At 35.3% G+C, this 19,011-nt stretch overlaps 1 protein-coding gene across 1 annotated transcript; it reads right to left on the bottom strand.

Moving 5' to 3' along the window:
• Positions 1–3,380: 3,380 nt before the first annotated feature.
• Positions 3,381–5,084, bottom strand: LOC113332074 (homeobox-leucine zipper protein ATHB-6-like). Its single transcript, XM_026578750.1, has 3 exons — positions 5,024–5,084; positions 4,489–4,874; positions 3,381–4,321 (listed from the first exon to the last, which is right to left on the bottom strand). Exons 1-3 carry the CDS (start codon positions 5,082–5,084, stop codon positions 3,863–3,865), a joined length of 906 nt encoding a protein of 301 aa, XP_026434535.1. The 3' UTR covers positions 3,381–3,862.
• Between the last annotated feature and the right edge of the window lie 13,927 nt (positions 5,085–19,011).

Raw genomic sequence — 19,011 nt, 5'->3', positions numbered from 1 at the left:
ATTTGCTATACCAGGCGGCCTGAAAAACTAGCTGCGCCATTATGGAAAAAGGGTGAAGTGATAGACATTCTATCAAGTCGTCAAGTGGATAACACAAACGATAAGGATTCCATTCCAAGGATTCTTTCTTTGTCGCCTATAAATAGGTGAGTTTCATTTACATAAAAAAATTTACACAAATATTTTATCTCAAAAGTTATAAAATGACAGAATCTGAAACTCAACTTGTTTTTTCTTTTGAGCAGTAGTTGAAGCTATTGTTAACAAGATATGTGAAAGTCATAAAGAAATAGGTAAAAGACAAAGAAGTCTACATTTTTTGATATTAACCAAGTCACCTCTACAGTTGAAAGGAAAAGAAGAGTTCAAGGAAAAGACATTTTTTTTTTCTTTTTTTGAAAGTTAACCATACTAATTAAAAGAACAAAGGAAAATTTCCTCAAGACGCATTTGATTGAAAGTTTCTTCAAATAAAGAAAACGGGGAGTTCAAAGATTATAATATATTTTTATTGAAGTCTTTATTTAAGTTTTACTGTCTACGTTTATATCTCGTAAAATCACCCAGTATTATGAATTAGTTCGAAGTATATATCTTGTAAAATGTCGCAATTAATGAATTCGAAGACTTGAAAGAAAAAGTATTGCTGAAAATTAAACTTATATTTTTAATTCATTCATACTTACAATTAGTTAGACTTATATTTAATTAAAAAATTAAGAAAAATTATAAGGAGCGAGTTGAAATGTGTTTGAAATTGAGTATAGAGATGGATTTGTGATTGTTGGATGATGAACCATTAAATGACGAACGTAGCTTCGAGTGGCATACTTGTAATCGCTAGTGTTGTCAAAACCATCGAGCATCATAGTGACCACCGGGCGATGACTCTATGCTTAGTAGACACTATAGCGCACCTAGCTAAGTGGTATATTTTCCACTTAGCTAGTCGTGTTTTCCACTTTGATATACCCATAATAGATGCAAAAGTGGCACTTTTGATATGTGTACACCATATGCCTAAGATATACATACGTGTGATTTTTTTTTTAATTGTTTGTTTATTATTTATTTAAGCATCAAAGTAAAGTTATTAAGGGCTTCTTAATATACCTAAGAGCTATTGGGCAAGATAATACATGGTCATTTTGAAGTAATTTCAACAACCCTTTATCCATACATTATCTATGATGTGTAACTGTCTTTACATAATTAGTGGTTAATAATTGGTTTTAGGTCTAGTTGAGCTATATTTAAGTTACATACTATTGTTAGTTAAGTCGGAGAATTAAAATATTTAGGTTTAGGGGTAAAAGCAAGGTTTTGGTGATTTTAGTAACTAAATTGGACGAATTTATAATCAACGTGCATGTTATATCCATACCGATTGATTATTATCATTCTTTAATAATGAACTTTGGGTTTAAACATCAAGCAGAATCGGCTGGGTTAATATGTTTACGGCTAAGGAATTATTATTTTTCAATAATCATTCAGATTTAGATGTCAAAAATCTGAAACACAAATCAGACAACCCGATTAGATATAAGAATTTAGACATGGAAGAATTAAGCTCAGATGCCAAAGTTGAAAAGGAACCCGAAGTTGTCAGGAAAGTCAAGACATGAAAGTTCAGATCGCTAGAATGAGAGCGGGTCCTAGGTCCAAACAAGTACAAGGAAGGTAAACTTATTAAAATTTGTCACGTCCCAAATGTCACGTGCTCAGCAACAATTACCTGAGATCGTAGTTGAAACATGTAAATTCCGGTATTCACATAATGTATATACAGACACAAAGGCTCATAATATGTAAAAAAGATCATTGATTAAAATAAATTACACTTTCTACTTTGTTTCGCTCTCTTCTGATTCTCTGCAAGCTGTTATTTATTAACCGACTTAGACAGATAATCAGAAAACCCTAATCCAATTAATCGGATCATCGATTAAGCTCAAAACTGAGTTGAGCAAGTGAAGATTGTGATTTCACAGTGAAAATTGTAATCAGATAATTGTGAAGGTACGCTTCTAAAAGCGTTGACACATCTTCATTTGTATATGATTTTTGGCCGTGGTCATTGTTCTTTAGATTTAAAACTTTGGAATTCATCCTTTGTGACTAGTGTTGCTTGAATGGGTTAATTTTTTTCCAACCATAATTGTAACGTTAGCTGCATCTTGTATGCTATCATTGGCAAAAACACAAGTAATACATAAACTAATTTCTAATACTACTGTTAACATGATTATAAAGAATATAATGGGTTTTATTAAAAACTAGAATTTCAGTCTATAATATTTTTTATTTTTCATTCTTAAAGATTTAATTGTTGCCTAGTTTGGGTCCAATTCTAGAATTCTAGAACAACGATAGTTACAATAACATTGCCAACCATCAAGTAGTCTGATGGTTGGTATGCTTCCTCCCACCGCTGAGGTAGGGGTTAGAGCCCCGTAATTATCAGAAATAACTCCTTATAACGAGTTAAGGATGTATCCCAAGACTATTGTTCCAAACTATTAAAAAAAAAGTTACAATACATACAGTGGTGCTATTCATGTTCGGTTGGGAATTAACCAGATATTCGGCCAAGCCCATAACAACTGCGGCAATAGGTTTTTGTTGCCCACTTTAATGATGGTGTGCGACATTGAGTGTGAGTTGCATTTATACAAGGATGGATTAGAATAGATAGGTATTTGAGAATCTAAAACTCTCTCCTCTCTCGCTCATTCTAAAAAACCTAAAAAAAACATTCACCATTATTAATCCTTTCTGCTCAGATCTGGTCCATTGGGGGTCGAATCTGAGCAGATTTTATTTTTCTTGTTTTCTTAGTATAAAGTAGGTTTTGTTAAGTTTTTTTTTCCTTCAATCTCCGTTGCTTATAGGATATTTTATGATGGTTTTGCCCTTTTTGTTTGTGTCTCTTTCTTTATGGAAATTCTCTATGCGCTCTCGTACGTTTTTTGGGATTTTAATGGAAATTTTGGGTGGAAGCTCAAATGCGGTATGATCCAGATTCAAGACTTTGGTTATATTAATATCATATTATTACGAGAAAATCTATTTTTCAAGAAAAAAACTCTATCAAAATAGTTGGATTATATAATCCCAAAATTATTCTTTCGTTCTTTGGATTGCTTAATACTTTTTATTAGTATTTCGTTAGTTCTCTTCACTATAGTTTCATCTTTGATCATAATGTTCTTGAATTCCATATAATTTTAATTTTATCATGAATTAAAATTTACGAAATGAAAAAAAAAAATCTCTAAAATAATCCCGCATACATATGCACCCTATCCATGGAAATAAGCCTAGCATCCAAGATGAAAATTTGGTACTCAAAAAACTTATTCTACCTTCCATGGAGATGAAGAAAGCTTTTTTTTCTTGATCAGCTGAACAAAGTTTCTTGTACCTAACTTGGATATATTCCTAATTTAGATATATTCGTATCTAGGGAGTGGGTGAAAGCTGTAAAATGACCATTAAGGTATCATTAGCATAAGCAAGAATCTAAAAGCACAAGAGAAAGGAGAAATTGATTAGTCACTGGTTTTTAAATCCTAGAACTTTTTACATCGGGAATTCGGGATTAAACTTAAATACTATCAAGGAAATCTTTGTATTTTCCACCGCTACAAATTTCTCCCGCCATTTTTACCGTACCCCCAACGGTAAAAGATTAACTCACGTCATCATCACTGAAAACGCACGTGGAATCTGTTTCTTAGATCATCAAGCTTTTGAGGTACATCAATGGGGGAAACCAACTTCAGCTAAAAACATAATTTTCAGAACCAAGATACTCCCATTTCCACAAAATACCAAAATATAACATCAGAGTTTTAATTTAATTCCATGGTTCATGACAATACCACTGAAGACTGGGAGCTTGTTCATCAGAAAAGAAATCGCAAGGTTCTTCAGCACCAAAATCTTCCATCTTCACAGATGTTTGTTGCAGATGACTCTGATTCTGAACAGAATGATCTGAAGTCTTAGAGGCTGAAAACTGAAAGCAAACAGCTGAAGTAGGAGATGAAGAAATTGGCATTGCTGGACTATAATAATTGTTATTGTTATTGATTTCTTCATTCAGAATTGCACTTGTATCACTACTATCAGATGATCCATCTTTAACATCCCCAAACATCAAAATACTCCTGCCATTGTTCTCATAATTAGTTCGCTCTTCATCATGATTCACATAAACCTTGCAATTTTCTTCTTCAGATATCAGCATCTCATCTTTCACTGATCCGTTACTCTCTGTATTCTCTTCCTTCATCTTTGATTTCAACACGTGTAACTGCATAAAACACAAAACCCAGATACGAATCAATAAATTCACAAATTCAAACTCAAAAGTTAAATAACTACAATTGATGATAATCATTGTCCATGGGTTTTTCAGTACTAAAACCCTGAAGCTTTTTCAATATAGATAATAATTTAGTACTCTGTTATATGTAATACCTCTAAAAGTAATAATTCTTTACTTTGCTGAAGTTCAAGAAATTTGAGTCTCAAGTCATCATAGTTAGCTTTAAGAAACCCATAATCCCTCTCCAATTGTTTAGTCTTCCATCTAGCCCTTCTATTTTGAAACCAAACAGCTACTTGCCTAGGTTGAAGATTTAGCTCATGAGCTAGCTTAACTTTTGTTTCTGGTTCTAATTTATTTTCCACTTCAAAATTCTTCTCTAAAGCTCTCACTTGATCTGCACTTAATCTTCTTTTCTTCTCAGTTATGTTATAGCCACCTGTTTCTTCTAAACAATCTTCTTCTTCTAGTCCTACCATCATTGACTGAAAGCCTTTACTATAAACAGCGCTGTTGCTGTTGTTGCAGTTCTTCTCATCTACATGGACAGACACACAAGAGAGATTCACTATTAATAGGTGTTTGGGTAAGATCTAACAAACAAAGAACTAAAGAATAAACCCCACAAAGGGAAAAAAATATATAAATAGCATTCAGACTGTTTCTAAAACACACAAAGGGTTTTACCTGTAGAAGGAGATATGGAGATCAGACCACCCAAAGAATCAGAACTACCCAATCTCTTCATAACTTCAGAGAATATGAAGTGAACTAAGACAATAACAAGATCTTGAAACAGAGAAGAGTTCCAAGAGAGGGAGGCTAACAATCAGTATTAGAAGAAACTGGTTATTAGTGACTGGTCTAACAAGAACTACTTTGTAGCTTGAGTTGTCTCCATTTCTAACTTTATCTCTAACCTAGTAAGCTTTTTAACTCAAATTTTATGCGATTGTTCATCAAGAAATGAAAGTAGACAGAGAGAGGGGAAGTGAAGCCAGTTCATAACCTTCTGGAGACGCACTCTATTCCTTATAAGTAAACTCTATAGTCAAGTTAAATCAGTAGAGTTAGAAATTTGACTATGGTTAAGATGACTGACACAATAGAAACCGAACCCGGATTTAGACATAACAACAACCTACAGTCACTGGCAATGTACAGCGGTCCGTTTTAAGGAGATATGCTTGCCTTATCCAAGAACAGAAAAGGTTTTCATTTTCATTTTTATATTTTAATAAGAATAGAAAATATTTTTATTTTAGATGACCTGATTGTTTTTAAGTTTGGTCCATAAATAGATGACCTATTTTTGTTAATATAAGAAATATGTATAATTTGATAGTAATGTTTATATTCGTTAGGTATGTGTTTTAAAATGCTTTTCAAAGATATAAAGTTTACGAAAAACCGTGATATAGTTTAAGAGATAAATCATTTCTAAGTTTTACTAACATCCTTGTCTTAAAAATTGTGCAAAGTACAAGCAGGTCATCTAATTAGGGACGGAGGGAGTATATTTTTTAATGTTTTTAATTAATTTTTATCACTTGTGGTATTTATCGTAGGAGGCCCTTCTATGTGAAATCAAAATTATGGCCGAATATTGTTAGGGTTGCTGTGCTGCACAACGTGCGTTCGATTAGTCATGTTTACATGTCAAATCATCAACTGAACCGGGTGTTAGCCGGTTTACACTTCTCAAACTTTCACCAAACTGTTCAGCGGTCTATTCGGTTTTCAATCGATTCGACTCGGATCGGTTATTGTAGTTTTTTTTACGGTTTTCAATGAAAAATACCAAAACCTAATCAGCTCCATACCCAAAAGCATTTGGACTAAATTTAACATTTATTTCATAACATATACAAATCCTCAAGATTATGAATTCTGGAACCAATTCATGTACAAGATACAAACTCAGAATTCTCAATACTATTCAAATTAGGCTCAAATACTCAATTGACATTACACAACACTGATCAAAAGGAAAAAATAATACATTGCAGAAGATCCATGAAAAAAAGTGTAGTTTAGCTAGCTTAATCAATTACAAAACATAATCAATTTCCTAACAGATTTCGGTAAAACCAATATCAATCGATTCAACTTTCGAAGCTTAATTAATCAGAACCAAGAAGTAATCTCTATGCCACAATTGAAGCTCTCTGGTAAAGTTGTACTTAGAAATTGTTGTTATTGAAAACCTTAAAACCAAAAACTTTACAGATCTCGAAACATGGTGCGGGTGGCATAAATAGAACCAAATGAAGTAACATGATGGTACCTTGGTAAGATAAGAAGCTAGTGTGGAAAAAATAAGTCACTATTGGTGGTGGTATTTTGTGGTAATGGAGGTGGCGGATGGACAGATGGTGATGGTGAGTGTTGTTGGTGTTGAGAATCGAGAAGAAGTGAAGAGTGAAACTTTCTTAGGGTTATGAATTAGAATTAATTATATATGTGGTATAAATGAAGGTAAATGATTAAAGAAGATCAATGAACATTATTATCGGACTATTCGACTTGGCTACGTCCATTTTGAGGCCAATTATTGACTGAGTCGGGATCAGGCGGTTGTGGATTCTCAAAAATGTGACTGATCGTTGGATGAACGGCTTGGCTTAGTCCAAAAATGACCGATTCTGGCCATGTTTATCGGTCTGGCCTGGTTTTTATGCAACCCTAAACATGGTAATCTTAATCTTGTATTCCACTCATTGTAACTTTGGATTGTTTTTTTGTTTTTTGTTTTTTCGTCTAGTAATAAAAGTAATGTTAGACGTACCGAGGAGAAATCTCAAGTTTTTCCCCCGAGTCTCACAGGCTTATAGCCCCCAAACCCCAGAGGGGACATTTTTGTGGGTGACGTTTAGCATTTGCGTAGTAGTAAACTTTTGTTCTGAACCGATTCATATTTGGCTTATTTGACTGATCAAATGTCTATTTTTTTTCTTGTTTTGACAATAAGAAAATTATGTTTCATTGATACCACACCATGATTAAGTACATCAAAACAACATTGTAACATAATAAAAATATGATAAATAGTATGTTGCCAAGTTTTCAACAAGAGATAGAAAAAGATTGAAAAGACGAGGGTAACCAAATACACCACAATCTTTTAAATATCAACCTATAAGTCTTATACCAAGTAAGATCGTCTATGGACAAAGTTGAGACAATACGACAACTATGGTATACACTTTGTGTGGTTATCTATGTGTTGATGGTTGTTTTTAGACAAGGGATAAAATCGTAAAACCTTACGCATAGCATGACGTCACTGGTGACGCTAAACATATTTATTAGAATATTTAATGCACTTATGTAAAAAATTACCAGGGTATCTTTTTTCAAATGCTAACTAGGGTTTCGACACACAAAAACCTAAGCCGCACAATAGCTGCGCATCATGGCAACTATGCCAAAACCAAAGCCGCACAATCGCTGCGCATCATGGAAACTATGCCAAAACCAAAGCCGCACATCGTTGCGCATCATGGCAAACATGCCAAAACCAAAGCCGCACAATCGCTGCGCATCATGGCAGCCATGCCAAAACCAAAGCCGCACAATCGCTGCGCATCATGGAAACTATGCCAAAACCAAAGCTGCACAATCCCTGCACATCATGGCAACTATGCCAAAACCAAAGCCGCACAATCGCTGCGCATCATGGCAACCATGCCAAAACCAAGACGCACAATCATTGCGCTTCACGGCAACCGTGCCAAATTCGAGCTGCATAATCATTGCGCTTCACGGCAACCGTGCCAAATTCGAGCTGCACAATCATTACGCCACACGCGCCAATGGAACATGCCAAGCGACGCTTGCGACCTAGCATGCCAAGCCGTGCAAACCTAGGGCCAAGCCGCCACACGCGCCATTGGCACATGCCAGGCGACGCTTGCGACCTAACATGCCAAGCCGTGCAAACCTAGGGCCAAGTCTATTAAAGATAAACACGATTCTAGTTGGATCCCAGCCGATCAATATGTGTGCACAAAATTCACAAGATACGAAAACTAATAAGAAAATTTTCTTCATCTTCAAATCTTCAATTGCCTTCTCAATAACCTGCACAACACAAACTTGAATCCTCTTGTGATCAATCACACACAGAACGGAGTCTGTTAACAATGGATTATCACAAGATGTCTTTAGATCCGCAAATGGTTCTAAAGATCCCGTCGATTTTTTGATCTAGTTTGAGTGACCCTTATGTCAGAAGAGAAGGCTCCCATGAATAACCAAACTAGGTGCAATCAAAGTTTCAACAACCGTCAGTCAATCAAATCATTAATCGAAAAATACAATAACAATGTAATCATCTAGTTTCCCACCAACGATACTCGTAGATCTTCTTGATCCTACATAAGTCTTTAAACGAGCGGTCGTAAGAGATTTCAGCTAATTTGGGTACTTTCCTCTCCAGTTAGATGGCTGCAGCAGAAACAACACAAATGAAGTTTGCCTGGCTCTTAGGATAGTTTGTAAGAAATGCAAACTCAATTATTTATAGACCAAGGTCGTTTGGACAACAAGGAAATTCCAAAACCGAAAATATTCTCAAGATATTCATTAAAGTACCTAATTTCGGTTTTAGTATTTCCAATCAAATGCCAAACCATATTTCCGAAATCTCTCTTAGAAAGTTACTATTATAAGTTTAGCACATTCATTAATAAACCTTTTTAAGAATATATGCTTTAATTACTGGTAATTAAAACATATATTATGAAAATCATAATTAAATGATTTTCAATATTTCGGTTCGGGATCACCCTGAGTATCAAGCAATATCAATTAATGATAAGAGTTATGTACATGTTCAAATAATGTCGACATCTATAAGTTTCTCTTAGGAAACCCTAATTCCTGATTCACACACAATCATCAAGAAAACGTGTGAACTTTGGAAACTCGGTTTTGCTCTTGGAACCGATTATACCAAGACTCACAATGTAAGTTATGATTGGTTATACCATGCTCCCCAAGATAGGTTGTGACCGGTTACACCATGCTCCCCAATGTAGCTTGTGATCGGTTACACCTTACTTCTCAAAGTAGCTTGTAATCGGTTACACCTTTCTTCCCAATTCATCTTGTGACCGATGACACCTTACTTCCCAATGTAACTTGTGACCGGTTACACCTTTTTTCCAAATAAGCTTGTGACTGGTTACACTTTGCTACACACCATAAGATATGACCGGTTATACCTTGATTCTCAACATAACTCAAGATAGGTTTTACTTTGTCATCTAGTATTGGTCATCCAAAAGATATTCAATAAAACAAGCTCACAAGTTCACAATTATGAAACAAGTTCATGATTTCCCCTTTCGATTATGAAACAAGTTCACAATTCTACTTCCTTAAACCAATGTAATAATACATAGTTTTCTAGGATGAAACCACGCATATATCCCACACATAATCAAGTAACTGAATACATAGATTATGTTGATGTCTTATTTACGAAGTTCAAAAAATAAGCGTTATACTTCGTAATCCCATATAATTCCTTGACACTTTGATCATAATAATATGACCAAGTCTAATCACTAGAGTGTTATATATACAGCTTCTCATGTTATGTTTTCAATATAATACGACTTGAAAGATACGTTAGGAATGGAAACAAGTCAAGTCAGTATGACTAACCTCAAGTGGAAGGATGATGTCTTCGTTGCAGTCGTTATTTCTTCAGTTTCTTCAGGCCTTCAGAGTAATATTTGTAAGTCTCAACATTTCTAGACTTTCTAGTCTAACCTAAGTGAAGTCGACTCTAGTAAATAATCAAGTAACTCTAGATGAGTTTTGATACTAAAATATGACAACCAACCTTGACATACCAACACTTGGTGGGTTCAACTGAGCTATGATCTAACAAAGATACTAGAAGATGACAAATATAAGTATAATAAAACTTAATAAATAAGAGATTAAGTGATCATCTGAACATAGTCCGACCATTTGATAGAATTTTTCATGTAAAAAGGGAACTCCCTTGAATCATAAAGCTTTTGCCTGATCTTGATTATGAAATCCATATCATAGTACAACAACTCGATGCTGGAGTATTAAACCACCAAATAACCAAAATAGACAGACATTAATGCTAGAAAGAAGCGTTCGAAACACGCAATGAGAAACAACAAAAGACGAATCAAACTACCAGACGACATGAAGAAAATATCGAAGGAAAAACAACTAAAACGTTTAAACAATGAATAAACACCACTATTTCCTACATCTAATCCGAGCAATTAAAAAACAAAAACTCTCGTTAAAAAATATTTTCCCACTGGAAATCAGAGGAAATGAGAGGAAACTTAGATTATTATTGTTTCATCACCTATTGATGCAAAAAAAAAAAAAAAAAAAAAAAAACTGATAAGGTCATTCTCTCTACATGTTTTACCTTCTACCATGCACCAGTATGATTTTTTGTCATGTTCATTCAAAGTTAATTATCCTGCTATATTTTGTGAAAAGTAATCAACTAAAACTTTAACGAGCATTGTTATTCTTTTTACAATATTAATAATGAATAGTGAAATATAGTCCGGTGAAACCAGAAATTTCATCAATATTTCAATTTTCATTACGGATGAAAACTGAAGTATTCACCAATTTCGTATTTTAATTTATCACCATCGGTGGTTTTCCATTTGTTTTGATTACACGGTGATAAATCATTTTTTGCATTTTATTTTCTTCTTGTTCCTGGTAACATTAACGATGATAATTTAAATCAATTTGTCACCATCTATATTGTTTTTGTTGTTTCTAGTGACTTCATTGTGATAAATCCTTTTTCCACAATCTATATTTTTTGTTACTGAAAACTGAAAAGACGAGGGTACCCAAATACACCACAATCTTTTAATTATCCACATATAAGTCATTTACTGAATGTGATCGTCTATGGACAAAGTCGAGACAATACAACAAATTCGGTTCACACTTCGTGTGAACGTCTATGGATACGAGATCGAGACAATACAACAACAAGATCACTTGTGTGATTTACTATGGATGCAAGATTGAGACGAGAAGGTACGACAACAAAGTGTGCACTTGATAATAGGTACGTTATTAAACCGAAACTCTATAGGACCAATATCAAGTGTTATGGAATTAACATACGTGTGTAATTTACTTAATTATAATAGCAATTACAGTGCAGAAAACAAAGTAAATGACACAGTAAGATTTTGTTAACGAGGAAACCGCAAATGCAGAAAACCCCCGGACCTAGTCCAGTTTTGAATACTTCCAAAATTAAGGCACTAAACAAAATCTAATACTAACTTCGTATAGTTGAGACGAAATAGACTACCCCTAGATATTTAGTTTCCTCGGTATCCCTGCGCCTTCGACTTCTAGAGTCACGCACGTGAATAGCAAAGTCCTTTGTATCGTATTCCAAACAGCATAGGAAGAATCTGTTTGGTAACCACTCTAATCAATCCTGCTAGAAGATATTATGAGTTGTTGACAAAGGCACTTCCGTTTAAACTAATAAGCTCCTTTGTCTGGTTAGATCAATCTATCTTTTGGTTACCGAAATAATCAAATTATAGATTTGCAATCAATCAATATAGATCTCAAAGAGAAACTATAAAGCGATGCCGATCTCACGCAACCAATCAATCAAGTATATCAAAGAAAAACACGATTCTAGTTGGATCCCAGCCGATCAAGGTTTGTGCACTAAATCCACAAGATACGAAAAATAATAAGAATTCTTTTTCGTCTTCAAATCTTCTATTGCCTTCAATAACCTGCACAACACAACTTGAATCATGTTGTGATCAATCACACACATAACAGAGTCTGTTCACAAAGGATTATCACAATATGTCTTTAGATTCGAAGATGGTTCTAAAGATCCCGTCAATATTGTGATCTAGTTTGAGTGAGCCTTATATCGGAAGAGAAGGTTCTCAAGAATTAACAAAGTAGGTGCAATTAAAGTTTCAACAACCTTTAGTCAATCAAATCAATAATCAAAAACTAATAACACTGCAATCATCTAGTTTCCCACCAACGATACTCGTAGAGCTTCTTGATCCCACATAAGTCTTTAAGCGAGTGGTCGTAAGAGATTTCGCCTAATTAGGGTACTTTCCTCTCCGGATAGACGGATCCACCAGAAACAACAAGATTGAAGTTTGCCTGCCTCTTAGGATAGTTTCCAAGAAATGCAAACTCAAGTATTTATAGACCAAGGTTATTTGGACAACAAGAAAATTCCAAAACCAAAAATTTTTCAAAATATGCATTAAAGTACCTAATTTCGGTTTTTCCTATTTCCAATTAATGTTAACCAATATTTATGAAAACTCTCATAGAAAATTTCAGAAAAAGCGGGGGTGTAACAACCACACCCAATATGTCGCTTAGCAATCTGTATGGACAACTCTAACGTAATTCCAAGAGAATCAACTAGACAGTCAGACTCAATCAATGGAAATATAACCAAGAGTTGCATCTCTGTTTCACAATGTAATCAACAAATCAAACAGATAGAAATACGCGAGCCTGATTATTATGTGAAATAACTTGACCGGTACCAAAGACCAATGTTCAAGTGTCAATAAATTTAAATCAACAAGCAAAGGTTGGATTATCTAATTGATTAAACTGCGCACAACCTGTGATATTTCAATTATATGAATAAATATAGTGCGGAAAAAAAATAACACAGAAACCAGAAATTTTGTTAACGATGAAACCGCAAATGCAGGAAAACCCCGGGACCTAGTCCAGATTTGAACACCACACTATATTAAGCCGCTATAGACACCAGCCTACTCCAAGTTAACTTCGGACTGGAATGTAGTTGAGCCCTAGCCAATCTGACACTGATCAAGGTACAGTTGCGCTCCTTACATCTCTGAATCCCAGCATGACACTACGCACTTGATTCCCTTAGCTGATCTCACCCACAAATAAGAGTTGATACGACCCAAAGTCGAAGACTTGATAAACAAATTTGTCTCACACATAAAAGTCTATTGTATAGATAAATCTGTCTTCCACCGATAAACCTATGAGTTTTGTTCCGTCTTTTGATAAATCAAGGTGAACAGGAACTAATTGATGCACCAGACTTATATATATTCCCGAAGAACAACCTAGTAATATCAATCACCATACAATAATCTTAATCGTATGGTAGCGAAACAAGATATTGTGGAATCACAAACGATAAGACGAAGATGTTTGTGACTACTTTTTATCTTGCCTATCGGAGATTAAATCTCGAGCCAATCTTAGAGAAGATAATACTCAATCACGATAGAAAACAGCAAGATCAGATCAGCAACTACAGAGAAAATAGTTGGGTCTGGCTTCACAATCCCAATGAAGTCCTCAAGTTGTTAACCTACAAGGTTTCGTGAAAAACATAAGGTTAAAGGAGAATCAACTCTAGTCGCAACTAGTATCACACATGAGGTGTGGGGATTAGGTTTCCCAGTTGCTAGAGTTCTCCTTTATATAGTCTTAAAATCAGGGTTTGCAATCCATGTTACCTTGGTAATCAAGGTAATAAATCATTCAATATTCACCGTTAGATGAAAACCTGATTAGACTCAAGCTAATATCTTTCAACCGTTAGATCGAACTTAGCTTGTTACATTCAAATGAAAAATGACTTCATTTAGATATGAGTAACGGTACCTAAACGTGTGCACCTTAGTTGGCTCAACAATAGTTAACTGAAGTTAGCAAATGAACACTTTCATATCAACCATATTTATCTTAACCATAACTAGTTCAAATGACTCAAATGAAGCTAGTTCTAGAGTTGTTCAATTGTTTATATTCTCACAGAAGTATACAAGACACAATTGAAGCAAAATCGATTTTGATTCACTCGAATCAAGTCGTGAACATTATAGCCACGGTTTGCAAAAGATTGTGTTCCTTATTATATATAAATGTATTAGTTCATGAACAAACCGATTTTAGAACATTATCCACTAGATATGCAAACGGGTACGCATACCTTAGTGGCCGGACTAAGTTTGGGTTTTGCCAGTACGCGAACTGGTACGCGTACCTTCCAAATTTAGCAGAAAATCTCGGACCTAAACCTTACGCCAATACGCGTACCGGTATGCGTATAAGGTTTCCGGACTTCACTAAACCAACTAGTACGCATACGGGTATGTTGTGATGTCACAACAGATTGAGCAAAAGAATTGATAAAAACATCTTGATTCTCTCGAATCAAGCCATCTGGAACGCAACCATAAATCGAATTAACGATCAGAAAATGTATTTTCATAAATTGGATAAGAGTTTCGTTACAGATACTTGAGTATATAAAGCTAGGTCACTCTCTCGATATCCAACGGCTAGTAACACTCCAAGTGGGCTAATCTAAACCACCCGTTACACCTGACTGAATATTACGAAAGACAAACACATTATTATATGGGCACTCCTAAATATCTACTAATGTCACACATCCTGGTATCCCCTACATTCTACATTGTGACATTACACTCCCCTTGAAAACATCCTTGTCCTCAAGTATGAGAGCAAAGAGAACCAGCAGAAGGAAAGTTGTCGCTTGATACATCTTCAGGAGCATGATAGGACCAACGCAAGGGTTATGCCCAGTATCCAAAGGACTAGTAGTGTTATAGTTTTCTCCAACTCCAATAGTGACCAATGTGAAGCCCTTCAAGACTTTAACATGAAGCCTGACCATCAACTGTCCATTTCTCTTATCGTCATCACTCACGGCTTGAGAAGCACCAGTACAAACACCACTTGAAGAAATAGTCGTGGTTGCTGAGGAAGGAATATGGATCTCTATGTCTTCATCTGTGCAGAGAACCCTATGATCATGAATTTTGATCCATGGTTTTGTCCAGCAGCTCCAGCTATCAATGTTAGTTGGGAAATAGTCGAGACCCCTTAGTTGACTCAAAAGGATTCCACCTCTCTCGACGTGTCTCTCATTCCATAAGCCATTTGGAAGCAATATGAATTTCCACCTCAAGTAATTTATCCATATCCACACATAGAGAATTTGAATTACCTGGAGCAACAATGGAGTTTGTTGAATCCACCTGAGAACTGAAATGGTCCAACTCACACTAGAAGCACCACTGAGATCTGTAGAGTACAACTTTTATTTCCATCTCATAAAGGGCACCCACATCAGCATATATGTAGCTTGGTATTCAATGTAGTAAGGAAGAACATGAATACCCAGAATTATATCATGGAGCTGACTATCAAAAGTTGAAGCAAGTTGTTGGAGCTTGTGATTTCCATTTCCCTATTGATTCTCCAACTGCTCTATGAGGTGAAAGTTGAACCCAATCATCACAATTGAAATAAAGTCCAGATTTATCCCTTGAACATATCTTGCAGTCCCAAAGTCTGTAAGAAGGCTATGAAATTCCCACTTCAAATAGAGATCCAACTTCAATACAACTTGAGTGTCTATCATAGTGTAAAAAAATTGTATTGCTCTCTTCCTTCCATCGAACTTGAGTCGGGGATAGTCACTTGTTGTTAGACCGACTACACACCGCAGTCGCTTCAACAGTTCACAGACTAAGACATTTTGAGCATTAGAGGAAGCATAAGTAATCCAGAGAATATAATCATCAGCACCACTCAATCGCCACATCAAACTATCAACCGAATCACAAAGTTCTGCTGTCAAAAACTGACCAGAAGTAAAAAAACTTGGTTGTAAGCCCCAATTCAACCGTTAGCTGCTCAAATACTTCAATATCCAACTTCATGACACAAGTGGACATTACAAGAAATGTGGCAGCAGAAAGTTGCTGGAAATATAATATAGGTGGAGATCCATTAGTAGATTCAAACTGATTAAGCCTTTCCAGCAGTACACAAATGAGTTTGGCAACAGAGTTTGTAGAAATTTGATGATGAGTCATAGCTGCACAGAACATATTACTCTACCAACCACTTGAGAACAACTTGTATTTCCACCGAAAAATACAAGTTGACGAATCCTGGCAGCATGAAGTAAGATGTATATCCCAGTAAAATGTGTGCAAACAAATCAAAGTGGAATGTAAATTCTTCTGCACCAGTTTCTCATGAATGGAAAAACTTCCAGAGACTGCATTTAGAAGCAGGGGAAAGAGAAAAAAGAACCTGATTCTTGAAAGATAAATTTGAGCTGTAGCAATGGCATGAACTAGGAATATAAGCACTGCAAGAATGTTAAACTTCTTCACAAAAATCTGGAGTTGATCACCTTGTCTATCAACAATAACTATGAGTATTTCCTCATGAAAAACATTTGCAAAAATAGACAAGAGGATATTGTCTATTGTAGAGCTTGCAAGTTGGTTTAGGAGATGAATACAAGGGCGCATTTGACGTAAATCATGTGAGAAGGCCGTTGAAGTACTGAATGGGTATGGCTGTACACGTTGAACCTTGCGATTGAAAACTGCAAAGCAACGACAACACAAAAAAAATTCTCTCGATGCTCCCTTGGTCACATATAAGCCACTCTTAACTTGTAACAACAATTCATTATGTGTAAGTAATTGGTACCCTTATTATAAAACAAGCTTAGAAACAATTTCATCTGTGTAATTATTCATTATAATCAACCCAACAAGAACTAGCTCACAAGAAGTATTAGCATCAACACCAAATTTATAAGTGTCAACAAAAGAAAAATACCCTTTAAGAATATCGAACATTTTTCCACGATCATATATCCAACCAGCAGAATCTCTGTCACTGCCCGATTTACAAGCGACATTCTCAGGCATATTAACAAACAATTCTTGTGCCTCCCCACGTTTAACCTTTCATGCCAAAACAAGTGTGGGAATTCGATTTTATCTGGCACTTTAGCAAACAGCTTCTCTCATCAACAATTTCAGCATTATTAACAACACGTGAAGGCACACTCAATTGTATAGATGAAAAATTTGATTTATACTCAAAGTTAAGAAGTAATCGAAGAATCAATTTATCAGCATATTTACCCCGATTGAATAACAAACGAGAAGCATCAAGTTTGAAGTGGAAACAATCCATACCTAGAATTTTGTGGATGACTTCAATAACATCCATTGTCACCACTTTCTCGTACTGAGAATTCTCATCAACAGACAAATCCTTTTCAATGATAGGGGAAGGAAATGATTTTACTGCGGCAGTGGTTGAATCTTCTTTTTCTTCAACGAAAAACGATGGAGTCAACTCATTAGAATCAGCAACCAATTCTTCAGCTACAACTATCTCTTCGGTGTTTGTTGCTTCTGTAACCCTAGCTTCTGCCACATTTGAAGAGGCTTGGCTTAATTTAGGTACCGAGTCTACAATCAAAACCCCTTTCTCCTCCTTCGTAGATCTCGTAACCCAAGCTCTATTAAGGAATTGTTTTTCGAATGGTGGCACTTGAATGGATTTCCAACCGACCCTTGCCCAGGAGATTTCATTATGTAATCTCCAAAGCTGACACTTTCTACTCCATAAAGATACCTCATTGGATAGATCTCTATATTGTGTCTGCAGATCAAGGTAATGGTTATAAGCTTCATTTTTTGCCCTAACTAGATACCAATAATGCCTAGATCGATACGAAATTTTTTTTGGATCAATTTGTGTGGAAAGAAACGGCTCTGATGCCAATTATTGTGATGTCACAACAGATTGAGCAAAAGAATTGATAGAAACATCTTGATTCTCTCGAATCAATCCATCTGGTTCAGAGAACACAGCCATAAATCGAATTAACGATCAGAAAATGTATTTTCATAAATAGGATAAGAGTTTCATTACAGATACTTGAGTATATATAGCCAGGTCACTCTCTCGATATCCAACGACTAGTAACACTCCAAGTGGGCTAATCTAAACCACCCATTACGCCTGACTGAATATTACTAAAGACAAACATGTACTATTATATGGGCACTCCTAAATATCTACTAATGGCACACATCCTGGTAGCCCCTACATTCTACATTGTGATAGGGTATGTATACCATGGTTCCCGGACTTGGATTACATATATACAAGTACGCATACTATGCTTAAATCCAATTGTTCTAAACTCTTATTTCAACCATTGAAAAATTCTTGGAAGACGACAATAACTGTCTCACACAAACTATTAGCTTCAAAGCAATTTTCAAGTGATCGAATGATCAATACGAAAAATTCCGAGTCTACATCAAATGACTGTCTCACACAAATCATGTAAGATGTTACCAGACGATTTTCACATGATCATCTTTTGACTTTCGTCAAGAATATAAGATGAACTTGGTTAAAGTGAAAGCTTACTAACGCATATTTCGAGAAATATGTAAGCGAGTTAAACTCAGCTCGAAATATCAAATGTGTATAATTGAAGTCTATATAGCTATACGAATTTTGTCTCAAATAGGAGATAGAGTAGATATACTTTTGAGTGATATATGAGTTCAAGTCTCCACATACCTTTTTTTGATGAAGTTCCACAATCTCCCCTAAGTAGTTCTTCGTCTTCAATCGATGAACGCCGTGAAGTCTAATGCTCAACTACACTTTCTATCCTAATCCAAGACTTAGCTATAAGTAGACTAGAAATCAATACTTATAGTTTTGGCAACTGAACTTGAAAACAAGCTTGAGATAGCAACTCTTGCAAG

The sequence above is a fragment of the Papaver somniferum genome, unplaced genomic scaffold (genome assembly GCF_003573695.1).
Source record: "Papaver somniferum cultivar HN1 unplaced genomic scaffold, ASM357369v1 unplaced-scaffold_128, whole genome shotgun sequence".
NCBI lineage: Eukaryota > Viridiplantae > Streptophyta > Magnoliopsida > Ranunculales > Papaveraceae > Papaver > Papaver somniferum.
The sequence above is the reverse complement of the archived record's forward strand: the minus strand, read 5'-3'. Positions and strand labels throughout refer to the sequence as shown.

Excerpts from the sequence above, each read along its gene's own strand:
- LOC113332074 (XM_026578750.1), bottom strand. The coding sequence starts at position 5,084 with ATGAAGAGATTGGGTAGTTCTGATTCTTTGGGTGGTCTGATCTCCATA. Across the intron at positions 4,875-5,023 it reads CTCCATATCTCCTTCTACAG|ATGAGAAGAACTGCAACAAC; the intron begins GTAAAACCCTTT and ends CTGTCCATGTAG. Across the intron at positions 4,322-4,488 it reads AAGAATTATTACTTTTAGAG|TTACACGTGTTGAAATCAAA; the intron begins GTATTACATATA and ends TGTTTTATGCAG.